We start from the raw sequence: 26,569 nt of genomic DNA, 5'->3' as shown, positions 1-26,569 counted from the left end.
TTACTTTGCAGCAAATGTTTGTCACTGGGGACTGGGCCCATGCCACGCAAAATGGTCTGCTGCACAACCTCTCCTATTCCTTCCCTATATCTAGTTAAATATCCCAGCTTAGTTCTTTTTTAATGAAAATTACTTTTACTATCAAATATTTGTACCCACTGTCAGTATACTTTTTATCACTTTATGCCTCAGCTTTGGTAAGAGACTCATATTGACTTTGGTAACTCCTGCCAGGTTTGTCCTGCCCAAACACCACTTCTTCATGTCATTATATTACTGCTCAACCTGGGGTGGCTTCCTAATACTTACTGGAGAATTTCCTGACTTCTCCTATTTTAAGGCCCTTTATAATCCAGAGTCACTTTACTCACCCAGCCTTGTTTCAAACAGAAGTTCAAATTCCCATGAAGGTGTCTCATGCTTAGCTGCAGTGCACCTGGCTAGCTATGTCCTTCATGACTTCCTCCACGGGTTGCCTTACTCTCTTTGTATCTACTTCTTAAAGTCAACCTGAAGTTTCACCTCTCTGAGCAGCGTCTCCCAATTCTTTTCTCTGTGCTTCTGTGGTATAACAAAAACCATATACAGTACAGCACTGTATTACATACTGGCTAACACTGTTCTTTAATTGCTTTTGTTTTATGGCTTGTTATCTCTAACAAGATCGTGAGATATTTTCAGGAAGAAACCATACATACACAGTGTTGATAATATAAGGCATTCTTGTTTATTCCTTAAATTAAAATATTTTCAAATTCAACAGCTCTTTTAGATATACCCACCTTTCTCTCAGTAAATTCAGATATTCAGAGAACAATCAAGTTCAATCAAGTATCTAGGGAATTTATTTTCTTTAGAGAAATGATTTTTTTAAATTGAGTATTAATGATTAACTTCAAAACTACCAGTACAATTTGAAAATTTCTTAATGACTGGAATGAGGAGGCTGACTTTGGAGGATGATGAATACTGCATGACCCGAATAAGTCACAGATACACATCTACATAAATATGATGGAATAAGTAGTGTCAAAATGGACTAAGATCCTGATGTCCTTGTTTTTGTTCACAGTCATGTACAGACATGAAGATTCACTATAAATGAAAATTTATCCTATTGAACATTTTATACAAAGCTCTTTGGGTAAGAAATATAGTTTACTTATATTGTAAAATCTTATTCGAAATACCTTCTTCTGAGTTTAAAAAGATACCCAATGAGACCATTTATGGGCACATTAAAAATGTGAGTCATTTTACTAAGCAACATAAGAGAGATCTCAGAGAACCACCTCCATTTTCGAGCATCATGGTTCCTTCTATATTTACTACAGTTTATATTTTCATTCTAATATTACTTGGCATCCTAATAAAATGCCATATTTTAAACTCTTCTATTTTTTAAAAAACTCTTATGAGAACAAGTTGCAAAATAAAATAATTCAAATCCTACTTTGAAATCACCCTCTCTCCATCATAACCTAAAGTTGTGTAACTGTTGAACTTTCACCCCTGATCATTAGTTCCAGAGTTCCTGGTCTGCTTTACCAGGGCTCTCTCCTAAGTCCTTTAAGGATGATTGGCATTTATCATTAGGCTTTAGACATATTACTTGTTGGCCCCTGCCACACATCCAAACCTTGGCATGCTTTGAGGTTCCCATCTTGGTTCGAACAAAGGATGCCTGATAGAGAGCCAAGGTTTTGGGTTATGTTTCCTTTATTATTTAAGGCTTTAAGAATGTCTGTCTACCAAAATAAAAGCCTTTCTATTTCTTTTCTTTTCTTTTTTTTTTACTTTTCATTAGTTCCTATACAACAAAAAACTAATAGTTAAAATTAGTTCAACCCCAAAGTTAAAAGTGTATGCCTTGGATTGCTCCTTCTGCAGTTTGGTTGGAAAGTGTTTGGTTGCTGTGTGATGTGAATTGCAGCAGTGAAGTGCCAGAGTTATTATGAAATCATATGGGGAAGCATTTTATTCATAGAAATCTACTCACAATGTTTTGTGTCCTAGGGAATTTTCCTGTCAGGATGAATCTGAGATTTAACTGTAAGGAAACAACTGTGTGTATTTTGAAGGAGGCACGGAAACTCAGTGGGGTGGTTAGGAGATTTCAAGTATCTCTTTAAGTGGCCAAATGGGACTTGATTTTCTGGTAAAGATCACCTATGTTAGCATTTCCATGGGGGGGCCCACGGTTACCCTGACCTGAACTGTACTTTGTTCTAGTTAGTTTAACATGGTAATTTGATGCTTGATAGTGCACTTTTTATGTACATGGACATTTCAAACACGTCATAACATTGAGCAAATTAGTTCTGTATATGGGCAAATAGCAGCTCCTCCTTAAACAGCGGTTTGAAGTACTAAATGATACTGCTATTCAGAAAGCCAAGAATAATAGTAAAAAATGTGTGTTTTTATTTAACAACTCTGTTAAAATGTTTATTAAACTGGTAGTGATGTTGCAGGAAGGCAGAATCTATATCAATTCCAATTTGTTCGAAAAAAGTTTGGAGGAGAAAAATGGACCAAATACATGGTGAGGGAGAAAGGATTGTCACTTCTACACTGTATCTTTTTAAAATTAAATTTAAGTAAGGAGAGGGTAGAAATGATGAAAAAACAGGAATTAGATAAAAGAGACTTACCTAGCGTGGAGACTTGGAGTTAGGAAATACTGGGAATAGGATTTCCTAGTGGGAAAATCTTGTCTCTTAAGTCTTCTTCCCATATTTAATGGAAGCTTATTAATCATGGGAATTGCATCATGAAAATATATTAAAATGATTACCCTAGTAGTTGTATGCAGGTGAATTCGAGAGAGAACAGTAAGAGTTCAGAGCTGAAGAGAAAAGACCTAAACTATGTGGGGTAGATATTATCTACATTGTGTAGGGGGAGAACCAGGTTCTATAAGACTAAGCTTCCCAAAGTCTCACAGCTAATGTATTGAAGAATCGAGTTCAAACATATGTCCGTATGGCTAATTTCAAAAATTGCATTCTGCTGTCTTTTTATTTTCTAATCAGAAGAAATACTACAAGTGTTATTGTTTCAGCTGTTTAAAAAATAGTTGTTCATTTAACTAACATGTAATTATGTGTCAGACACTGAGAACATACTAGTAAACAAGACAGGCACTATTCTTTATTTCTAAAAGATGAACATTTTTATTTGTCTCATTCTAAACATGTGAAACAGACTTGTTAAAACTGGTGTGTGTGTGTGTGTGTGTGTGCTGTAGTTAATATTACTGCATTGTACACCTAAACTTTCTTGAGAGAACAGATATCATGTCAGATGTCCTTACTAACAATAAAATTTAAAAGCAGGCATTGTGGCATAAGAGTATATTAACTTAAGCAGGTACGTAAATAGGTGCTAATCACATCCCCCTCGGTTACCCATGCGTGTTTTGAGTGGGTGGGGAGAGAATAGTTCATTTTTGGCTTTGTAAAGTAAAAGTTTGTTAACTTCTGGCCAGCAATTTCTCATGATTATTTTACATTTAAAATGAAAAGCTAAAAATAAGCCTATAAACTAGATTGTAAACAGAGCCCTTCACAAGTGCTCATGAACCTATTTCTAAGTTTATTTAAAACTCCTGTTTTCCTTAAAGGCAGCACTGTGTGTTTGCATCGGAAAATACAGTGATCCATAGTGTTCTCGGTAAATAGTGAGTCATTGGTTGTATAGTTTACAATTCAGGAGTCACACTGCTGGTTCAAGTCTGTACCTCACTACTTTCTAGACGTGTGATTGTGAGCAAGTCCCTTAATCTCTCTGTGCCATCATCACCTCCCAAAATTGTTTTGTGATCCCACAACTAGTATAAATAGTGAAGCAATGCATGGAAAGTGCTTACCAAATGCCAGAGAAGTGGTGAACACTCATAAATATTAACCCTCATCACTATGCCTTTTATTATATCCAAGGATTTTTTTTCGACCCTGACACTATATGGTAATCAGGTTTGCTGGCTTCCACAGAGAGCATTATTCGGTCGCTGCTGCACTGATTGCTTTAGTACACTCATGCTGTCTCATGCTTGTCCAACATGTTTGGACATCCATGTTGCCCTTCCCTCTGAAGCATCTACTCCCATTCTGGTGTTCATTTAAACCTTTTGTTTACTCATTCTCCATCACCAATTTTCAGTGTTACACCATTTCTATTATGATTATTTTTTCCAATTGGTGACTGCTTTAGGCAATAGACATTTTCAGAAATTCATTTCACACTAGCTTAAAGATATGCAAGTCATTTACATGTGTGTAAATGGTACATGTGCTGCTACCGTGAACAATTCATCCATCAGCAGTTTGGCAAAGGCTTACAACATTAAAAAGCTGTTAATGAAAACAAATCCCAGTTTCCACTAGCGTACCTTTGTTCCGTTTCCTGTAAGAAAGGTCATCTCAATCTATGGTCAATTAAGAATTAGTATAATTTAATATATTGAGCATATGACAAACTATATTCAACCATTATTTTTTCCTGTTATTGTTATTTCTGTTTTTTTTCCTAAAAATTTTGTTTATCTTTAAAAGATCTTTTTACCACTCTACATTCTGTTGGAAACATGGAATCTAGAGAGCTCATTAAAATTTTTCTGCAGGCTTGGGAACTAGATTTTTTTTAAAGGTTAATGTATTACATTGTATGTATAAGTGCTATTGTTAAAGCATATAATCTCACCAAAAAACACATCCTTCCTGTTTCCCAACCCTGCTCTCCGACATTTTGCAGCCCCTTCTCCTGCAAACAAATAAAAAAAGCTGTCATGACAAATCTCCTGTAGGATCATGGTTAAAGCACTGTAGTACCATAATAATGAAACACTTCATGTGTGGGAGAAGAATGATAGGAATAACAACCGTGCCACGTCAGGTCTTGTTAAAGTCAGTGCGCTGTAGCACTGAGCTCTGTGTAGTGTAAACAGTTGCTGTTGAATATTCTGCTATATTATCTAAATATTGAAAACAGCAACAAAGACAGTTCTTCATTTTCTGGAATTCCATTTTTGCAAACAAACCATCTGCGTAGAGCCCAGAAATGTTCTTTGCACTTGGTTTGGAAACCCCTTTCTTTTACTGTTTAAGTGTGGCAGTTTTCCAGTATATTCTTGTGCATGTCCAATTGTCTTGTAAATATGGTCATTTTCCCCAAGTTATAAAAGTGTACAAGTATTAGTTAATACTTGGGTAAACTTGAAATGGTTCCATCAAACTTAGCACCAGCTGGAACTGACCTCGCACTGAGATAACTGGGAAGAAAGGTTACAAAGCGGTGTTTGCCCTTTGGCCTTTTCTTCAAGGACTAGAAACTGATCCAGTTAAAAATAACTCTGATGATTAAATAATGAGAAATGGATTAACCACAATTCTGATATAAGTTAACTTGTGTTTATTTATTTAAAAAATTTCATAGGAATTGTTAAAACAGGAAAAGTATATAAATGGATAAAACAGTGTTTTACGAGAACAGTGTATTTTATAAGACAGATGAAAACATTTCAGACGATCATGCCTTGCTGCCTCCGTGCTCCCCTAATGAGAAGTGTATTTTGAAATGACTAGTCCAGTTCCTTCTAAACCAGTGACTTTCAAACCATTTTGGCTGCTACCCCAAGGAGGCACTGCATTGGCATGGAAACCAGTGCACACACTCATGTGCTCCCTGCTGGCTCAGGTGGCCTCATGTGCACACCGTTAACACACTCGTTTATTAGCTACTGGAGGGAGGTGTTAAAAATACCTTCTGTGAGTCACACAGTGTTTTGTTCCCGTTTATTGAGCACAATTTCTGCATATACTTTATATTTCAGAAGTTTTATTCAAAATTGCCAACATGTTCTGATAAAAAAGCTAGAAAATAAGTATATTTATAAAAAGAATGTTCATAAAATTAATTTAAAGATATGTATTTTATTTGATTTTTAAAATCCCCTTTAGAAATTGACACAATTCTAATTACTAATATTGGGGAGCCAGTACCTTGTAGATATTTATAACCTGATTAAAGTTATGATAATTGCCTAGTTGGAGCATGAAAAGAAAAATTCAGCAACTTCATTTTTGTTGTTTATAACTAAAATAGTAATAAATTATTTTTCTAACAAACTATTTATATATTTTTTATTATCCAAATAACATGTAACAATGGAATCCCTGAAACATTAGTATGTCTCTTGTGTTGTTAAAAAAAGAGAAACATATTTTTACAACTTTTCAGTTGAATTCATTGCCTTTAAATAAATACCATATATCTGATAATATTCTGTAGTGAGAGTTTTGGTGCATGGCTATTGTAAAATTAATACCTAACATTTTTTATGATAAAATTTCTTTTATAAATTGACATTCCGTGGAGATTATAAACAAAAAGATTTAAAACAAAAACACACACATAAAAGATATTTAAAACAAGCGAGCCTGTATTACCTATAGTGGACTACATGTTGATTTAAAATATTTTGTGAAATAAATCTCTTGAATTAAAAAAAGTTATTTCTGGACTTCCAGCCAATGGAAGCATAGGTAGACACACTGTGCTTCCTCACACAACCAAAATTAAGGACAACAAAAATTTAGAAACAAAAAACCCCAGAATTGACAGAAAATTGAACTGTATGGAATCAGACAACCATTCATCCAGACCGGTAAGAGGGGCAGAGTCGGCAGCCAGTGGAGAGGGGTCGAGGCAGGAAAAAGCAGTTGCCGGTGGACCAGGGCATGCAGGTGGCAGCTGGCAGACTCCGGGATTGGGAAGGCAACAAGCAGACCCAGTGAAGCATGCATGGTGGCTGGCTGACTGCAGTCACACATCCACATGCTGATAAATCAAACAAAAATGGGGAGTGAGACAGACCATGCAACCCAGGGCCCAGTGCAGGGAAATAAAGCCTAAAAGCACTGATTGAAAACACCTGTGGGGGTTGAGGTGCCAGGGAGAGATTCCCAGTCTCACAAGAGAATTCATTGGAGAAACCCACAGGGTCCTAGAACATACACAAGCGCACCTACCTGGGAATCAGCACCAGAAGGGCCCAATCTGCTTGTGGGAAGTGGCAGAAGGGATGGAAATCTGAGAGAGAGAGAGGAGCAAGTGCCATTGTTCCCTCTCTGACACTGCCCCCACATACAGTGTCACAACCCAGTGACTGGGTTGCCCCCCACTGGGTTGCCCCCACCTAAGGCCCCACCTCTCATACGTAAAAAGCAAAACCAGACAAAGAAAAATGGCCCAAATGGAAGAACAGATCAAAGCCCCAGAGCCAATACTTTTAAGGGACCAAGAGATAGCCAACCTATCAGATGCACAGTTCAAAACACTGGTGATCAGGATGCTCACAGAATTGGTTGATTTTGGTCACAAATTAGATGAAAAAGTGAAGGCTATGCTAAGTGAAATGAAGGAAAATGCATAGGGAACCAATAGTGATGGGAAGGAAAGTGGGACTCAAATCAATGGAGTGGACCAGAAGGAAGAAGAAAACAACCAAACAGAAAAGAATGAAGAAATAAGAATTCAGAAAAATGAGGAGAGGTTTAGAAACATCCAGGACATCTTTAAACATTCCAACATCTGAATTATAGGGGTACCAGAAGAGGAAGAGTAACAAGTGGAAAACTTATTGGAACAAATAATAAAGGAGAACTTCTCCAATCTGGCAACGGAAATAGACTTCCAGGAAGTCCAGGAAGCTCAGAGAGTCCCAAAGAAGGTGGACCTGAGGAGGAACACACCAAGGCACATCATAATTACAATAGCCAAGATTAAGGTGAAGGAGAGAATTCTAGAAGCAGCAAGAGATAAGGGGGCATCCACCTACAAAGGTGTTCCCATCAGACTGTCAGCTGATTTCTCAAAAGGGATCTTGCAGGCAAGAAGGGGCTGGAAAGAAGTATTCCAGGTCATGAAAGTCAAGGACCTACATCCAAGAGTGCTCTATCCAGCAAAGCTCTCATTTAGAATGGAAAGGGCGGATAAAGTGCTTCTCAGATAAGGTAATGTTCAAGAAGTTCATCATCACCAAGCCTTTATTATATGAAATGTTAAAGGGACTTGTTAAGAAAAAGAAGGTAAAAAATTATGAACAGCAAAAGACAACAAACTCACAGTTATTAACAACCCTAAAACAAAAACAAACTAAGCAAACAAGTAGAACAGGAACAGAGCCACAGAAATGGAGATCACATGGAGGGTTAGCAACAGGGGAGTGGGAGGAGGGGGGGAAGATAGAATAAGTAGCATAAATGGTAGGTAGAAAATAGATGGGGAGGGCAAGAATAGTATGGGAAATGTAGAAGCTAAAGAACTTATGACACATGGACATGAACCAAAGTGGGGGAATATGGGTGGGATGGCATGTGCAGGGTGGAGGGGAATGAAGGGGTGAATGAAACAACTGTAATAGCATAATCAATAAAATATATTAAAAAGTAAGTCTGAAAAAAAGTTATTTCTTTAAAAAATTAGCATGGTATGATATGATGTTGGCAGGCTTCAAACAGCCCAGAGATAGTTATGCAGGGGTGTCAAACTCATTTTCATTGGGGGCCACATCAGCCTCGAGGTTGCCTTCAAAGGGTCGAATGTAATTTTATGACTGTATAAATGCAACTACTCCTTAACTAGGGGCAAGGACCTCAGCGCTGTTGTAGGTAGAAACTAGGTGCTGGGCGAGATGAAACAAGGTGGAGCGCCTTGTGTTTGCCACCTGTGTTTTAAAGGTTCATCAAGTGATAAACTCTCTGCCACTTGCTAGAGATACAGGGATGAACAAGAGAATTCCTGCCCTCAAAACTCCAAGTCTAGTGGGAGACAATAACCGTCATTTTCTGCCTAAGTAGGCATGCCAGAAAAAATACGAGGCAGGCTCTTGATAAAATGAAGATGTTTGGAACGTGTGCGCAGATTGTGTCCGGCCTCAGAGTATGGAGTGTGAGCTCAGAAAGCAGAGGCAGCGTGGGAAGTCCAAGAGCGCTGAGCGAAGAATCAGGAAGCTAGCTTTTGCTGTGTGGGACCTTCAGCAGGTTGTTTTCACTTCAATTTTACATTTCCAGAAATATGAATCATTGATTTATAAACTTGTTAGCCATGAACTTTTACTACAAATGGTTGTAATTCAGTATGACAAATTGGAGCTGCTTGGATGGTTCAGTGTGAAGCACAGTGTGAAAAGCTTTGGCCTGTTATCACCTCTTGGGTACGTTGTAGTACAGACATTTCATGAGTACGGAGAAAATAAAATTTGGCTAATATTCGGCTCCTACCAGTTATTGGTAGAAGTAGCTTTTGCTTCTAATTGTGGAGTGAAAGGCTCTGGTCTATACTGAAAGAATTTCAGGCATTCAGCAAGCAAGCAGGTGTGGGGACTTTGGGGAAGGCTCTGAAATTAATCTGTGCCTGTTTGCAAGGTTAATCCAGAAGATCTGAAGGTAAATCTGGTTTAGTCTTCTGAAAGTAGCTGGAGGATGGGGAGCAAGGTTCAGAAAGGATGATCCCTGTCTCCTCGGTGCCCAGACAGGTCCCTCCCTCCCTAGAGCCTTCTGCAGCTGTTGGAGACCTATTCCTGGGATCCACTGGGGTGGAGAGATCGTGCTGGGTGTGCACACATTTCTCCTGCAGGCCTCCCTGCCTCAGCCTGCGTCTGCCCTGGGGGCTTCTCTGCTTGCTGCTTCTGACTCACTCTGTCTCCCTGACCGCAAGCTCAGCCTCCTGCTCTGTCTTTGCCTTCAGAACTCTGGATAAGAGTATTCACTTTTTGGAGTATGTACTGTGTTTGAGGTATTTTCTGGCATTTTCCTGATGTCCTTAAGGAATCTCTGCTTCTCTGGAGATGAAACTTGTAAGAAGTTTCAGCTTTTCATTGGGATGTGTCAAATTGTTCAGAGGTCTTACATAGCATGGATATAGTGAATAAGATTCACAGTAATTAATAAAAATAGAGGATACATTCTACTAACATATGTATATGGTATTTTATGGTTTTCATTTTCACAATAAGCATATAAATGTGGTAGAGTTAGTACTATTTACCAGATTTTTTTTAGCATACTAAAATCAAAGAGGCTAATTGGAAGTTAGCTCAATTTCCACATTAGTGAGAACCTTTTACCTCCTTCTGCCATGGCCTTTCCATTATACTAAATTGCCTCTTCGAATATTACAGTTCTTGGCAATGTTAATCTCTCACACTTTTATTCACATACATATTCAGCATTTCTTCCTGAACATTCTGATATGTTATAATCACTTAATGAGTACATACAAAAGGTAAAAATAAAGCCAGAAAAGGGGCTGATATTTATTGTGCTCCTAGTCTGTGCTCTTGCATGTGTTCATTGCCTCCTGTAACAGAGGTTCAGCCAGGAGTTAACTCCCCAGTGGCGTGTGTCAGCAGTGACCAGGAGGCCATTGAGTAGTGAATGGCTACATTCCTCCCTGTTCTCTGGTTTTTACGGGAACATACCTACGCACAATCACCCAGGTTGGAGCCTTTGCTTTTTTTTAATTTAAAACCACTTTACTGAGATATGGTTGACTTGTAAAAAGCTGTATATATTTAATGTTTTCAACTAGATGAGTTTGGGATAAGTATACATCTGTGAAACTATCACCATCATCACAGTGATGATGGTCACTATGATGGTGGTGATGATGGACCACAGACATATCCATCATCCCTCAAATTTTCCTCCTGTTCTTATAATAATAATATTACTGTTATTAATGTTATTAACATTATTATTATTATTATTATTATTATTTTATGGTAAGGATGCTTAACATAAGGTCTACCCTCTTCAAAAATTGTAAGTGTATTGTACAGTATCATTAACTATAGGTACTATACTATACGGTGAGCTCCAAAACTTACCGTCTTCTATAACTGAAACCTTGTACTCTTTGATCATCCTCTTTGTTTCTCCTCCCTCCGCCCCCAGCTCCTGGCATGACCATTCTGCTCTCTGCTGCTGTGAGTTTGGCTATTTTTGATTCCACATGTAATTGAGATCATTACAGTATTTATATTTCTGTATCTAGCTTATTTCACTTAGCACAATGTCCTCCTGTTCCGTCCATGTTGTTGCAAATGACAGAATTTCTTTCTTTTCAAAGGCTGAATAATATTCCACTTTATGTGTAGATACATAACATATTTCTTAATCGTTCTTCTGTCGATAGACTGTGCTTCCCTCTTGGCTATGTGGGAGAAGCTGCAGTGAACCTGGGAGTGCAAGTATCTCTTTGGGATCCTTGTTTTAGTTCCTTTGGCTAAAAGATGCAATTGCTGGGTCATATAATAGTTCTGTTTCTAAAATAGTAATTTCATACTATTTCCTATAATGGCTGTAGCAATTTATATTCCCACCAACAGTGATTCAGGATTCTTCTTTCTCCACAACCTCTCTAGCATCTATCCTTTTTTTCTCTTTCAAATAGTAACTATCCTGACAGATGTGAGGTGATAGCTCATTGCGGTCTTGACTTGCATTTCTCTCATGATTATTGATGTTGAGCACCTTTTCACATACCTGTTGGCTGTTTGTATGTCTTCTTTGGATAAGTGTCCATCCAGGTCCTTGGCCCGTTTTTAAGCTGGGTTTATTTTTTTATAATTTTTTCTTTTTGCTGTTGATTTGTAGGAGTTCCTTATATATTTTGGATAATAACCCCTTGGAGGATGTATTATTTGCAAATATCTTTCCCTGTTCTGCAGGTTGAGTTTTTATTTTATTGATAGTTTCCTTTGATGTATAGAAGCTTTTTAGTTCGCTGTGATACTACTGGTTTGTTGTGATTTTGTTGTCTGTGTTTTTGGTGTCATATCTAAAAAATCATTGCTAAGACCTAAAAAATCATTGCTAAGACCGATGTCAAGGAACTTTGCTCCTATGTTTTTCTCAAGGAGTTTTATAGTTTCAGTTCTTATGTTTAAGTCTTCAATCCATTTTGAGCTGATGTCTTCCCTTTGTTTCTATCCACATTACTTCTTCTCTCTAAAAAGCAGCAGATACAGCCTGAACTGTGTGTTGAAATAGAAAGCAAGAGATACAAAACAAAACAGAGCAAAATACCCTGCAAATTATGAATTCTGAAACTTTTCTCAAACACTTCCTGTGCATTCAATTGTAAATGTTTATAATATGTAAAAATATTTTTAAATACAAATAACATCCCAATAAAAAATTTCTTCTCAGAGTACCCAGAAAGGTTATGTCTAAGCTCAGCTTGAAATACTAGTAGGATTGGAGAAGAGCAAACAGATCCAAGTAATAGGAATAGAATTGACAAGTAATTTATATGATAAACCAGATAAGGGTATTCCAGATACCTTCAATAACTAATCACCCCCTAAAACCATGGAAAGGCCCCTATGTTGGCATATGTTTACTGCTAGGCACATATCTAACCTTAGAGAAGAGCCTTATTACCGGTAGGTAAAGTACTCACTAGGGAGGAGTGGAGTGCTCCAGCAATATTTGTCGTTGGCCGAAGGAACTGACTTGGCTTAAGACACTTTGCTGTGATGTGATTTAATGACCTTGATCTGTCTGCAATGGGTTTTTTGACACATCTTTAAAGAGTTACCATTATATTAATTTTTACTAATTTTTATCTCAGGCTGACAGTTTGCATCATCTTTCAAGTTAAAACTCTGAAGCATGAACAGTATCAGTTATCATGAAATTTCTTATCATGAAGAACAATCTGGTTTTATAGCCTTCCTCTATATTCTATAATTCATTCTTCACTTCATGAAATCTCTGCTTATAAGTCTTCACTTCCTCTGTTGCTGATAGCTTCTGCTTTTTCTCTTCCTATTCATGTTCTTGAACCAATTTCTTTTGCAGAATCATGTCTTTCTGCGGATAGAATTCACTGATGATTTCTGCTGCCAAGGATCTGGCCAAATTCAGTAAATAAGAGTCAAGTTCCAGCTTCCATATTTGTTCTCACAGCTCATGCCCGGCTCATACTTCATCACTCAGCTTGGAATGAAAGTGGCCACTGTCTTTTTCAACTATTGCTAACAGCAGTTTTGTCCGGGAAATAGCAGTCATTTGTTTTTTTCTAATTTTTCATCTTCTCACTCCAGTAATCTGCTAATTGTCTGTTGTCAAATTTATTCCATCCATATCATTTAACTATTCTTACCCTTAAATTCAGAAACAATATCAAATTGTCTCATTTGCACAGTAGACTTCTTCCTAACTTCTATTTATTCTTTTTATAAGCAAGATCTTTATTTATGTCTTACTGAGTATCTTATATAATTTATTAGTTTCCTAAGCTCAGTATAATGCTCACTCCAGTTCTCTCTTTCTTATGGTAATTATAACATTTTCTTCTGAAATCTAGTATTTTCTTCATAAATCAAATAAAGTTTAGACTCCTGTCTTCTCACTTAGTTTAGCTTCATTTTCTCTCTCAAATATCATTTGTAAAACTTGTCATATTTAATAGATATCTGTCTTGCCAAATATCTTTTTACTTAGATTCTATTTTTCTCAATTTTAAATATAATAAGCAGATTTCCCACAGCATTTGATTCATTTCTCTAAGTTTGCTGATTCAATATTTAGGTAGACATGTTCTATCTTTGTTTCTTTATTTCTTAAAAAGTCATTTTTATAGATCTTTTTTTTACACTGATTTTTCTTTAAATATTATTTTCAAGTTTATTTCAAACTATTTTTAAAGTATTAATGCAACTTCATATTTTTACTTAATACATTTTTCTATTAAAAAGGAATGTTCTTTAGGGGAATGTGATGAACTACTTCTATTAAACAAATATATTATAGGCTCTAAGACTTGTCATAAAAATCAAAGGCTCCTTGGCATCTTGTTACGGATGAGCAGAAAAAGTATTTCCCTTCGTAAGTTTGCCTCTGGTAGTTTCTAGCATTTTATCTTTATCCTTCAATATTCCTAAGTTTCTCCTTCCATGTACTTAATTATGATTTATTTCAATTCACCACTTAAAGTATAAATTCAGTCTCAGGAATCCTGTATTCAATTCTGGAAATTTCTCAATTATTATATCTTTAAAAGGGCTTTCCAAAAATTTATTTTGGATTCTTTTATTGATCTAAGTAAAATTTTGTTTCTTAAAATGGATAGACACATGGGTAGTATCTTACTCTGTTTGGGCTGGTATAACAAAATACTGGGTGGCTTATAAACAACAGAAGTTTGTTTCTTTCTGTCTGGAGGCTGGGAAGTCTAAGATCAAGGAGTCATGATGATTGCCTTCTGCCGAGGACCCTGTTTCTGGTTCATAACTGGCCAGTATTTTGTTACAGCAGCCCAAACAGACTTAGACACTATCCATGAATCTATCCATTCAAGAGCAATGGGGGAAAAACTAGGACAACTGTAACTGAACAACAATAACAAATTTTGAAAGAAAGAAATGAAATTTTACTTTTATATCAATAAAAGAATCCCAAAAAATGACAGAAAAGCTTTTTAAAGATGTAATAGATGAGAATTTCCCAGAATTCAATATAGGATTCCCAAGATTGAATTTATACTTCAGCTAGCAAGTCAAAATAAGTGATCTACAAAGGCAATCCCATAAGACTGTCAGCTGCTTGATTTCTCAAAAGAAACTTTGTAAGCTAGAAGAGACTGGCAAGAAATATTCAAAGTGATGAAAAGCAAGGACTCATCCAAGACTCTGCCCAGCGAAGCTCTCATTTAGAATGGGAGGGCAGATAAAGTGCTTCTCAGACAAGGTAAAGCTCAAGGAGTTCATCACCACCAAGCCATTATTATATGAAATGTTAAAGGGACTTATCTAAGAAAAAGATCAACATGATAAATAGTAAAATGGCAATAAATTCATAATTAACAATAATTGAATCCAAATAACAAAGTAAGCAAACAGCCAGAACAGGAACACAATCATAGACATAGAGATCATTTGGGGGGTTATCAGTTGGGAGGAGAAGGAGGAAAATAGGGGGAAAAGTGCAGGAATTAAGAAGTACAAATTCATAGGTACAAAATAGAAGATGTTAAGGACAGTATAAGTAATAGAGTAGCCAGAGAACATATATGCATGACCCCTGAACATGAACTAAGGGAAGGACTGCTAGAGAGAATGAGGTCCTGGGTGGAGGGGGGCAGAGGGGAAGAATTGAGACAACCATCATAGCATAATCAATAAAATATATTTTAAAAAACCAAGGCCCAAATTCTATTCATGAGCGCTCTAGCATTGTGACTTAAGTACCTCTAAAAACCCCACCTCCTAATACCATCATCTCTGGGGGTTATAATTTTACCATATGAATTTTGTGGGGACACAAATATTCAGACTGTAGTAGATAAATGACACGTGTGTGTGTGTGTGTGTGTGTGTGTGTGTGTGTGTGTGTGTGTGTGTATTTTGGCTCCATCTCTCTGGGTTTCCACATTCTGCATCTTCCACATCAATTCTTTCTTTAACCGTATCCAGGCTAGCACTTAACTGGTTTATCTTTTAAAAATTTTTGATGACTGTATTTTTTATTTTCAGGTTTCTAAAGGGTTTTCTTTCAAATTATTTTTTTTCTCTCTATATTTTCATTTAAAACCCTGCCCTTTAATGGGTTGCTAATTTTCATTTAGTTCTTAAAGCTTAATTAATATATTAGTTTTTGTCTGATGTTTTTTTAAAGAGAATTAATTTTACTTGGAAAGAATTTATGATATTATTGAGTACTTCTTTCTTAGTATTAGATTTTGTCATATGTTGTAGTTTTTACTTTTTTATTGAATTTATTAGGGTGACAGTTAATAAAATGATATAGGTATACGATTCTATAATACATCATCTATACATTATGTGTTTACTACCCCAAATCATGTCCTCTTTGTTTTTGGAATTTTGGTTTGTATATTAATTATGAATAGGAGAGAGGTTTTTATTTTGGTGTAGTTTTCTCTGTCTGTGTGTCTGCCTGTCTTTCCTCTGTGTTCACCCTTTCTTATTTAACCATTTTATGTTTGTCTTTACCTGACTGCCCAGCCTTCTAGACCAGACTTAATGTACAAGGACAGTTTAGGGCTCCTGTCCCAGAGTTCTATTGGGGATGTCATAGAATAAGGCATCAAATCAGCAGATGCTTGCTTACTTCATTCTCTGATTGAGAGATAATGTTTTTATTCCTCAACCTTTAAGCCATACACATAGATTTTTTTGCACCATCTCTTCAGCATGTCCATGCCCCTGGCTTTAGGAAGTGAGCCTGGCCCTGGCGAGGTGGCTCAGTTAGTTCAGCATCATTCTGTGCACTAACAGGCTATGGGTTTAATCCCCAGTCAGGGCGAGTATGGGAGGCGTCCAAGTGATGTCTCTTTCCAACGCTGATATTTCTCTCTCTCTCTCTCTCTGTCCTTCTCTCTCCCCTTTCCTCCCTCCTTACCGCTTCCTTCTTTTCTTTCTAAAGCTCCATGACCATACCTCCAGTGAGGATTAAAAATAATAGGTAGATTAAAGATAGATAGATAGATAGATAGATAGATGATAGATAGATAGACAGACAGATAGATAGATAGATAGATAGATAGATAGATAGATAGATAGATAGTCTGGCTCTGGTTAGAGAATTTTGGAGCATTTATTTTTCAGGAGAAGTCATGGCCATCGTGCCTCCTCCTAGAACCCAGCAGGCCCATGGTTTTATCCCTGTTCTCAATTTTACATTTCTGATCTATTTCTTGCCTGTAGGTATGTCCATTTCTTTTTGAATAGAGATACTTTTAAAATGTTTTCTTCTTTTTATAGTTGACCCTGTGTTTAGAAGGAATAAAGCAGAGCATAAATTTATTGCACCCTCTTCACAACATGCTGCTAATGAATTTTTCATGCGTATATTTTAATCTTTTCAATTTGTTTGCTTCTTCAGGGCAGATACACATCTTACTCCTCACCTATAACTCCTACTTTGCAGATCACAGACATCATCAGTATATTGTTGTTGCTAAAAATTTCTTAGTTTATTTGATTTTGTAGTAGAAAAAATCTGATCTTTAATCTTACAGGCATTTTACATATCAGAATATGTCAGTAAAGGAGTTTGCAAATGTAAGTTTACAGTTGTGAGGACACAAAACACAGTTAATAAAGCTATTGTAATAAATCATAACCTGCATGTCTTTTTCTCTATGAACAACTATAAACCTCCTTTTGCCCCTGAATATATTTGTATGTGTGTTTGAGTGTGTGTATAAATGTATATTTTCCATACTCATTAGGGTCTCATTGGATTTATTTACTTGTTTACATAATACTCTGCTTCCAATCTGGCCAGGAATGTCCCAAATATGATGAAAACCTTTTTGTACTTCAGAATACAGGCAATTTCCGACTCCCCTACAAAGCTGCATCTCCTAATATTTTTGATTGATTTTATTGCTTGTTTGTTTGTAACCTCTTACAAAACATGGTTGGCCAGACTTATTCTGTGTACAGGCTTGAGAGGAAACTAACTGGCCCGCTGATGTTTTTATTTCTCATGATAGTGTTTCCATGTGGAAGTCCGTAGCTTGGGATCCCATTCAGGGTCTGCTGGATGCTAAAGCCTGTGCTGCTTGTGTCTTGAACTTTGTAGAACTTGGAAGTCATCAGTCCAACTTAGCAGCTCATTCTTTAAAACCAGGGAGTTCTGTATTTTCCTTGGCCTCTTTCTTCCAGCAAATATTACAAGACCTCAGTTCTCATTGTGGGCTAATTATTCCCTTCTATTTGCTGGAACCATAATTCAATGGGAACTAGTCTTGCACAAGGAAATGAGAGGAGAAATTACATAATTGAGAAAAATGGCTTGAGAGCCATGAATGTCTAGACTCTGCTAAGTCTGCTACGTACTAGCTTGGTGGTCTTCATGGGCAGCTCACTAAAAAAAGTTTTTTTCTACTTTTAAAATGCAATCATTATAAAACTAAATATTTAATGAATAGAATTATGAGCTAGCCAGTTAGTAAAACGAGACCAGTTAACTACCTAGACACTTTCTAATTAAAAGGGTTGTGATTTTAACTCGGCTGGTTCTCAACTAGAGAAATTCTAATATTTCAAAATTCACATGTAACAAAATAGAAATATTTGTCAGGTTATTTTCATGACTAACATATACATTTAACTAACTGCCAACGAAATATTTTCAAGAGAGTCATGTTGGAATTTACCGAAGAGAAACCAGTCATTCGTACTTACTACTTTTATTAATTATACCAAAACCTTCGGAAAAGAAATTTGCCTAAGAAGCATGAAACTCAACACTACCAGTTTGCTGAGCAAAGTTGTTCTTTATTGATGGCATTCGGGCAGGAGGAACACAAATTCTGAATTTTTAGTGTCCCTAAGTAACACTGGGTGGTAAGCAAGGTAGCACAACTTTAATAGGGAAATGAAGCAGAAGAGTTATGTTGACACACCAAAGACAGTGCTGGCCTTTACAAATATCTCGTTCCTTTTGGGGGAGGTGTTCTTAGTTAAAAACGGTAAAAAAAAATATAGAGAAATGATTTAATAGCCATTTTGGAACCAAAAATTTAAAAAAAAAAATCTGTATTTCAGGCCCTCCAGGGAAACGAGGTAAGAGAGGCCGAAGAGGAGAATCTGGTAAGTCTCCCCCTCCGCTGCTCTGTGTCGTTCGTGTTGTGCTTAGGTTACCGCATCTGCTCCTCGTAATTAGTGATCGTGTTGGAGGTGGTGCGTGTGCGTGTGCGCCTGCCTATGCACATGGGTTTAAGTCTCTGCTAGAACCAGCATATTTTTCTATCTTCTTATTTCCATCAAAGAAGAGGCTGGCAAAATATAATTGTAACTCATTTTTGGCTACTTTATTGCATCAAGTCCATCCTTTCAGTATATAATGAGGGTTTCTTAGTGGCACACAGTGGGGCGACATCACCCCTGCCTCCATCTTTATAGGTGGTCAGTCCACAAATGCAGCTTCTCTGTGAAGACATCTGCCTTAGGACACCAGGGCACATGTCTAGGAAAGCTTTATTCTTATTTTATCCAACTGGTACAATTTTTTTATGCTTTACTCTCATTCATTTCGACATTTGAGAATTTTTATTCCTCTTGTATAAACATAGAAGTTTAGCGATGATAGGAGCCTTAGAAATCAGTCCAGGATTTTCATTTCGTATTTAAGGACACAGAGGTGAGGGCGGTCAGGTGATTCGGCCAGGATGGGTGATTTTTGTGACCAGGAAGGACCTGAAACACACCCAGTTGTCCTAATGCCAACCTCAATGAGTTTTTGCCCTATATGCAAAGTGAAACAGGGAAGCCAGATAAAAACTATTGTTTTGAAACCAAGATATGCAAGCCAGTGAGTTCACTTACTGTTTTACTCGTTTATAAAAGATTCCGAGAATGTAAATGCCTATTTGAGGCCATTGTTTCTTAGTTGCGAGTAAGAGAAAGGTAATTTTAGATTTGATTCAGGTATGTGATAATGTTATTTTCAATAAGTATTTCTCAGTATTAACAGCAATCAATTACTAAGGTTGAAATAGTAAAAATACTAGTCTTTCAAAAAGAGCAGAGAACAGATTGATTTTATTTGGTCTCATTTCTCTTCCTTTCGAAAAAAAGATGTCAAGGTAGAAAGGGTTTATGAAAATTCAAGAATTTGGGTAGTGTGCCTGCTTAATTACTTTAAGAGTACTCTCAAAACTTATCTTTAAACCTCACTGAATTTAAGTAACTGGAAACTCATGTAGGTATTCCCTTTACAAAGTGCAGTTGCATGAAGGAGGATGCTTGAGAAATTTGTTCTGAGGAAAAAGAAATGACAAAACATTAATGGAGTCAAGTAATCACTGAATTGATCTTTGTGTCAGAAGAAAGAGAATTGAAGAGGAAAAAAGTAAAAATTTTGTGCTTATACAGTGTCTTATAGAAAGTATAAAAATTAATTCCCAACTTTCTGGCTACACAGAACTGATGTTCTCATTGAACAAATGGTGTGTGAACTGTTGAAATTTTCTTAGAATTTGCTGGTATTTTGATGAGAATACATAGTTTTAAAGATACTTACATAAACATCAGGGCTTATTCTTCTATATATTGCCAATACTATTGAATGAAAACATTCTTAGAATGAATAATGAGCTTATTTCCAATTTAGAAAGTTTACAAATCAATGCTCTATAGTTGGTTTACCATAAATGACCAAAGATCCTACTGATTCGTATTTTATCTACATTTTTAGGTATATAAATTAGACAGTCTTTGCTTAAAATACGTGAACATCTCAGTAATTCATAAACAAGCCTCAGGAAATCTGAACATTTCTTGAAATTTAATGATAAGTTTTGTGTGCACATAGATGTAAATGTATTTTTCTAATATGGTGTCAAAGTGTTCGTGTTCTGAAAAAAAAGATTAAGAATCACTGACTTCTATGTCCCTTGCATTGTGCTGTTGGTTGCGATGATGATTTAATCTTTTATTTAATTTAATGTTCCACATATTCACTAATTCGTCTCTCCCTTTTTTTTGCCTTCTCCACCCACCCCTCACCATCTAGGTCCTCCTGTAAGTACCTTTGCTGCATTTTGGCTCTTCTGCATTAATCAAGATCACGTATGTTAAAACTGGAATAAAACCTCAGTCTATATTTCAATTAGAGAAATGTTACTGCCCTTTCAAGAGTACTTCACATTGGGAAATTATTTTTAAAGTACACGATTTTGTGGCCATGTGATATGTTGGAGTGCAGTATGTGTCAGCTAAAAAAAGCTTTTATTAATGTCATCATGAACTGATTACTCTCTTGGGACTGTTGGAATAACTTATGAAGTTCCTAATATTAAATGCTTTTCCTGGAATTCGGATGGTTGTTTTTTTTTTCCAAGCAAATCTCCAAGCTCTTTCACACCTCTTTCTTCATCTGTTTAAACTTGCATCTGAAGTATTTGCATTTGCCAGTCCACCGAAGGTAGATGGCAACATGATCATGGAAATGATACCCCCCTGTGGGCTTGGTCCGGCACTCCCCCTTACGCGCCACTCCCTTTGAAGTCTGCTGGAGTTTTGCCTGCACGGAGAGCTCTAGACGGAGCCCTTGGGGAGTTGCACTTTCTTTTTCCTTTCCTTGAGTAGGTCATAGCAGCAGCATTCCAGTCTGCTTTGCACCCACAGGAACAGATTATCTTGTCAGCTTTGAGCTAGATGTGTTTTTGAGTAATATCCTGGATATCTGCTGTCTGACCTCAGTGTTTGTACTGTGTGCTGTATGTTGATGGTAGTGATGATCACCGGCCTTGAGCTATTTTCTCATCCCCAGTAGCCACTTTGCTTCAGGTTTCACAGACTCCACATTGGCAACTTATCTGAAGGGCAAGCATGGTCCAGGGAGAGGGGCTTAGCTTATACTCGTTTACTTCATTCAGAGGAAGCATTGGCTTCTAAATATCTTTTGCAGTCTTCCTGCCACATTCAAGGATGGAGCATAAATCATGTTGGAAGTGACTGTGCTTCTGTAACTGACTTCTAGTTCTTGCTTAATGCTAGGCAGATGGCATACCCCAGGCCTAGGAGCCTGGTGCTTTGGCTTCTTATTTAAGCCTCTGTCTTTAAAACTCGAAACAAACCACTACTGCCCAGAGGAAACTGTGGAGATTACAGCCAGAATAGAGTGTTCAAGGCCTCTCTTTGGGGATGTAAGTATTAAGCAGGCCAAGAGATAGTTAAATCTCATTTCTGCCTTACAGTGACTTTCAGGATTCTAGTATTTCCTCTTTGGCCCTTCATGAATTTAGCAACCACATCTCTCTTACTTTCTTGGGGCTATCTTGGGTTTTCTATCTAAAGATCTCAATTTTTCTTCCTTCTGTTATTATATAAAAAGAACAGAGGACTAACATGTTGGAAGCCTGTAGTTTCAAACAGGCAGGCCATGTTCTAGGCACTGAAGGCTTACTGCTTCCAGTCTGTCTCACAGCCACCCTTTGATGTCACCAATCTCATTGTTTAGGGAGGAAACTGAGGTTCCAAACTGCACAGCCAGAAAGGGTTTGCAAAGCTGAAATTCACTTAGATATATCTGATTTGAAATGTTTTCTGTTTACCACATCATCCCAATTCCTTATGAATTATAAATGTGTTTTAACATGGATCATTGGTTGGTACACAGGTTTGGCAGGCCGTGGGTTAAATGATAGTCCTTGATATAAGTAATTACATGAATAAAAGTATGATCAAGAAATGTACCAAGCTGATCTGTAGATAAGCATTAATGCTGCCTCATCTCAATTGCATTTTAAAGAAGTTATACTGTGTTTAGCAAATTGAATCAAATCCAAGAAACAAAGTTTAATAATGAGTTCTCATACTGACTAAAAGGTAATTCAAGTTGTTCCCATTTGACAAAATGAAAAAACATTGATTGCAGAAAAGAAGAAAACATATATATTGATTATGCTGTCTTTGCTAATACTTTGGACTCTTGCTAATGCTAATACTTTGGACTCTTGCCATAGTATTTGGGACCCCATATAGTGGGGGCCTTTGTGGGTGAAATACTTTGTAATGAAATCCTCTTTAGCCTTCCATTCCTAACCCCCCCCCATATATGATTTCTTTCTTAGAAGGAAGGAAATACTTTTTTTTTTTGCTTTTCATCAAACTTTGCTTAGACTAAATGGCTTTATAAAATATTTCCCTTTTGTTTCTTGCATCTGAACAAAAATTAGTAAACAGTGCCATTTATTATGATTAAATAGATTGATCAATTTTATATTTATTTAGATGCAATATCTAATTATTGACAACTGTAACTTGCAGCTTCTTATTTTAGGCATCACTTAATTTTATGTGTATTTTTCTTTCCACTTATTTTTCATAAAGTGAAATTTGAAATTTTAGTTTTAGAAAATTTTATTTCCCTAGTTTTGTGTTTTAAAAAATTATTTATTTTATCTCTACAAATAAAATTGGGTAGAATAGCAAGGTTTATGCTGCCATTTTAATGGCTTAAATGTAAAGCACAAAGGTAGTTTTAAAAATTAATTAGTCTTGCTAGTCTTGCTTCTGATGAGCAATTCTTGGCACAGAACCTCTATCAAGTAAACTCCCCCAACTTCCTTCCAGCCTGAGATTTTGTGGTCCTGTGGCTTATACTGAAGTACAACTTGGTCCTGATGGGTATTTTCTTGTCATTTGTTCTCAGCAGTGCTCAATAGTGCAAGAGATGGCATCAGGGCACTCTGATATTTGCTAATAAAGAAACAAACAAATGGTACATTGGTTGGCCTGAGGGACAGTGGCAGATTTCTTTGTCTTTGAGAGTCACAATTTTTGATTACCCTCTCAAAAAGGCAAAGAAAAATTGCCTTTTTCATTACCTCTTCATTGAAGTAATACTTTCAAGTATAACTTAAAAAAAAACCTTAATGATAAAATATAATTTAGGAACCTTACATTTACATCTTCATTGATACAGTTTGGAGGAGTTGGCTATATCACACTAAAATTATGTGAGGCTAAAGCACTTCTTTTGTCAGTTTGTATAACTTACATATTGATATCATTTATAATATAAAAGTTGAAATAAAACATCATGTAAATCAATTCACTTTTTAGGAAGCTGTTCATCTTACTGTTTAGCCTTACCCATTTTGACAAAAAGATATTGCTACAAGTTTCTCTGCTATAAAAAGTTGCAAAGGAGTACTTTTATGATAATGTATGTAATCTATTTTATGTTAATATCAGGTGCTTTTTTCTATTTTTTACTCACAGAGGTAACATGTATTAGAAAACCGATCTAAAAGAGTGATTTTCAACCAGTATGCAGTGGCACTCTGGTGTGCCCCAAGAATATTTAAAACATGCAGTACCTGATCACTTATTCATGGGCACTGACCTCTTTTCTTTTAGATTGTCAAATAAAAAATGACAACAGCTAATACAATTATAGCTTTTCAGTGTAAATTAATAAAAATTACACCCTTTTTTTGTCAACTCTGCAAAAATATATTTTTTGGTGTGCTACAGAATTTTAGTAATCAGTTTATGTGTGCCATGAGATGAAAAAGGTTGAAAATCACTGTTCTAAAGGAGTCCATTCAAGTGGTTTGAGCACCCAGCTTGGATATCAAAACTGTTTGCTGAAATAGTTCTTTGACCATTATGCTACCTGACTCCAAATGGCATGAAATGGTACCTTTTATTTTGGATAAAATAGAGTCATGTTTTTTTAAAGATTTTATTTATTTATTTTTAGAGAGGGGGAAGGGAGAGAGAAAGAGAGGGAGAGAAACATCAATGTGTGGTTGCCTCTTGTGTACCCCCTACTGGGGACCTGGACCGCAACTCAGGCATGTGCCTTTACTGGAATTGAACCAGCAACCCTTTGGTTTGCAGACTAGTGCTCAATCCACTGAGCTACACCAGCAGGGGCATCATGTTTCAATAAGAAGCAAAAAACATGATCAAATTTGCAAAATGACAGCAGGATTTTCAAATATAGCAAATTTTGCATGAACTTTGACTCCTTTTAGGGTCATTAGGGGATGTGGTGTTTTCATCCTTTTGTCCAAAAACGAAGAGCCATTCTAATATTCTCAGGTAACAGAATCAAACAAGTCTTGTAACTGTAGCCAGAAAAGAGTCAGAAGACCAGTTTCAAGTGCCTTTTTTATTTATATCAGTCTATCAAGCCTTATAACTGTGCTCGGCTGACAGAGGTATATCATTGTTGGTAGCAGAAACCCTTGGTGGTGTGAATGCAATGCCGTGGAGCAGCCTGCTATGTCCCATCCAGCTTCAACAACTGTCAGCTGGATTTGAATCTTGTCGACAGATGAATGAAGCAGACTTAGCCAAGTTAAACCTACAATGGTATTTCCGCCAATGTGATAGATGAATTAGGAAAAGGAATCTTTATAGAACTCTTAAATGTGAAACTCTGCTATCTTCATATTAAAACAAACAATATGACTTTTAAGTCAATGGGAAATCTTTTCCAGATATACTAATAACCACAATTTATAGTAACTACCTACCACATCACTTTACACACTAGTTATCACGCCAGCTCTGTGAACTAGAGATTTGTTGCACCTATTTTACACAGAAGGAAACTGAGGTAAGTTAAGTAGTTTCCTATGGGCTCACATTTAGCAGGAGGCAGAACCAGAGTTTGAACCCAGGCCTATCTCTCTTCCAAGCTCATTCACTCCTACATTTAAACAAGATTTTTTTCAGGCACATAAGCTTTAATTGTGTTACTGTTCTCTCTGCAGCTATCTTTTTCATTGCATTTTATCCTACTATCTACTATCTATATAGTTCATTTTAAGCTTTTCTTAGTTGTCTATAGATCTTGCCTCTTATAAGTGCTTTTTCATGTTGCCGGTTATTCAAGACAAAGTTTTAAGTCATCCAATTCTCATCTAACAGAAGTAAATTGTGTGGAGGTATAAGCTTTGGGTCTTGAGTCAAGAAAACAGAATGTAGCCCTGGCTGATGTGGCTCAGTGGATTGAGTATTGGCCTGCAAACCAAAGAGTCACTGGTTTGATTCCCAGGCAGGGCACATGCCTGGGTTGCAGGCCAGGTCCTCAGTAGGAGGCGTACAAAAGGCAACCACAAATTGGTGTTTCTCTCCCTCTCTTTCTCCCTCCCTTCCCTTCTCTCTAAAAATAAATAAATGAAATCCTTTTTTAAAAAAAGAAAGCAATATAAAATTATTATGTTTTTCAACAATTTTTCTTTAATTGCTTCCATTATTATATTCCTGCTTAATTATTAAAATATTTTTATTTTTATTTGCACTTGAAGAATGTGCTTTTGAAAATATATTTTATTCATTATGCTGTTACAGTTGTCCCAACTTTTTCTCCCCTTAAATGATTTTTTCTGTAATAATAGGGTATTGTTGTTTACCTTGTAGTAAGCAGTATTGCTATAAAATACCAGTATAGCTATATAAAGTCAAATGTAGTCACCATAACAAACCAAAGAAACAAACAAAACAGATCTGGAGAATTAATTTGTAATTTGTGTTTAAAAGCTGTTTGGAGACGGAGTTATAGTAGAATGACCTTAGGCTGTCAGATGTGTAACTCATTTTGGGACCTTGCACACCAGTTTGTCTCCTGGAACAAACAGTAGGAAAAGAGAATATAACTATAATTCTTACACAGAATAGATTGCCCAGTGTCTTTTCATGTCTTCTGCTTTGAGTGGTGTAAGCTACCATGTTTGAAGAAGGAACTGTGTTTGGTGGCAATTTGCTTCAGTGCTTACTCTGATGTTGTTTATGTAGATTCAATGCCAGATTAAGCAGAACTTTAGAATTCCTCAAGGGGCAAAGAGAATGGGTAAAGACCCTACAAAATGAAATTAGAGTGTTAAGCTAAAAAGAAGAAGGAGAAGAAGATGAGGAGGAAGAGGAGGAGGAAACCGTTATATAAAATGTTGATAATATGTTTCTTTGCAACAGTTTTTTCTTGTGGTCTGTTTCTAGATACCTTCTGTTTTACAGTAATGTTTGCTGCTCCAACAGACATCCTCTGACATGTTAGTGGCTTAC

At 36.5% G+C, this 26,569-nt stretch overlaps 1 protein-coding gene across 1 annotated transcript in view; it reads left to right on the top strand.

The window, feature by feature from the left end:
* COL25A1 (collagen type XXV alpha 1 chain) overlaps positions 1 to 26,569 on the top strand; it is a 472,627-nt gene that overhangs the window by 239,123 nt on the left and 206,935 nt on the right. The window contains exons 3-4 of the mRNA XM_053657029.1: positions 18,590 to 18,634; positions 20,559 to 20,566. Coding sequence (XP_053513004.1) covers positions 18,590 to 18,634; positions 20,559 to 20,566 — 53 coding nt within the window. The remainder of the gene's footprint in view (positions 1 to 18,589; positions 18,635 to 20,558; positions 20,567 to 26,569) is intronic.

Source organism: Artibeus jamaicensis, unplaced genomic scaffold (genome assembly GCF_021234435.1).
Source record: "Artibeus jamaicensis isolate MK-2021 breed Jamaican fruit bat unplaced genomic scaffold, CSHL_Jam_final scaffold_3222, whole genome shotgun sequence".
Classification (NCBI taxonomy): Eukaryota; Metazoa; Chordata; class Mammalia; order Chiroptera; family Phyllostomidae; genus Artibeus; species Artibeus jamaicensis.
The sequence above is the reverse complement of the archived record's forward strand: the minus strand, read 5'-3'. Positions and strand labels throughout refer to the sequence as shown.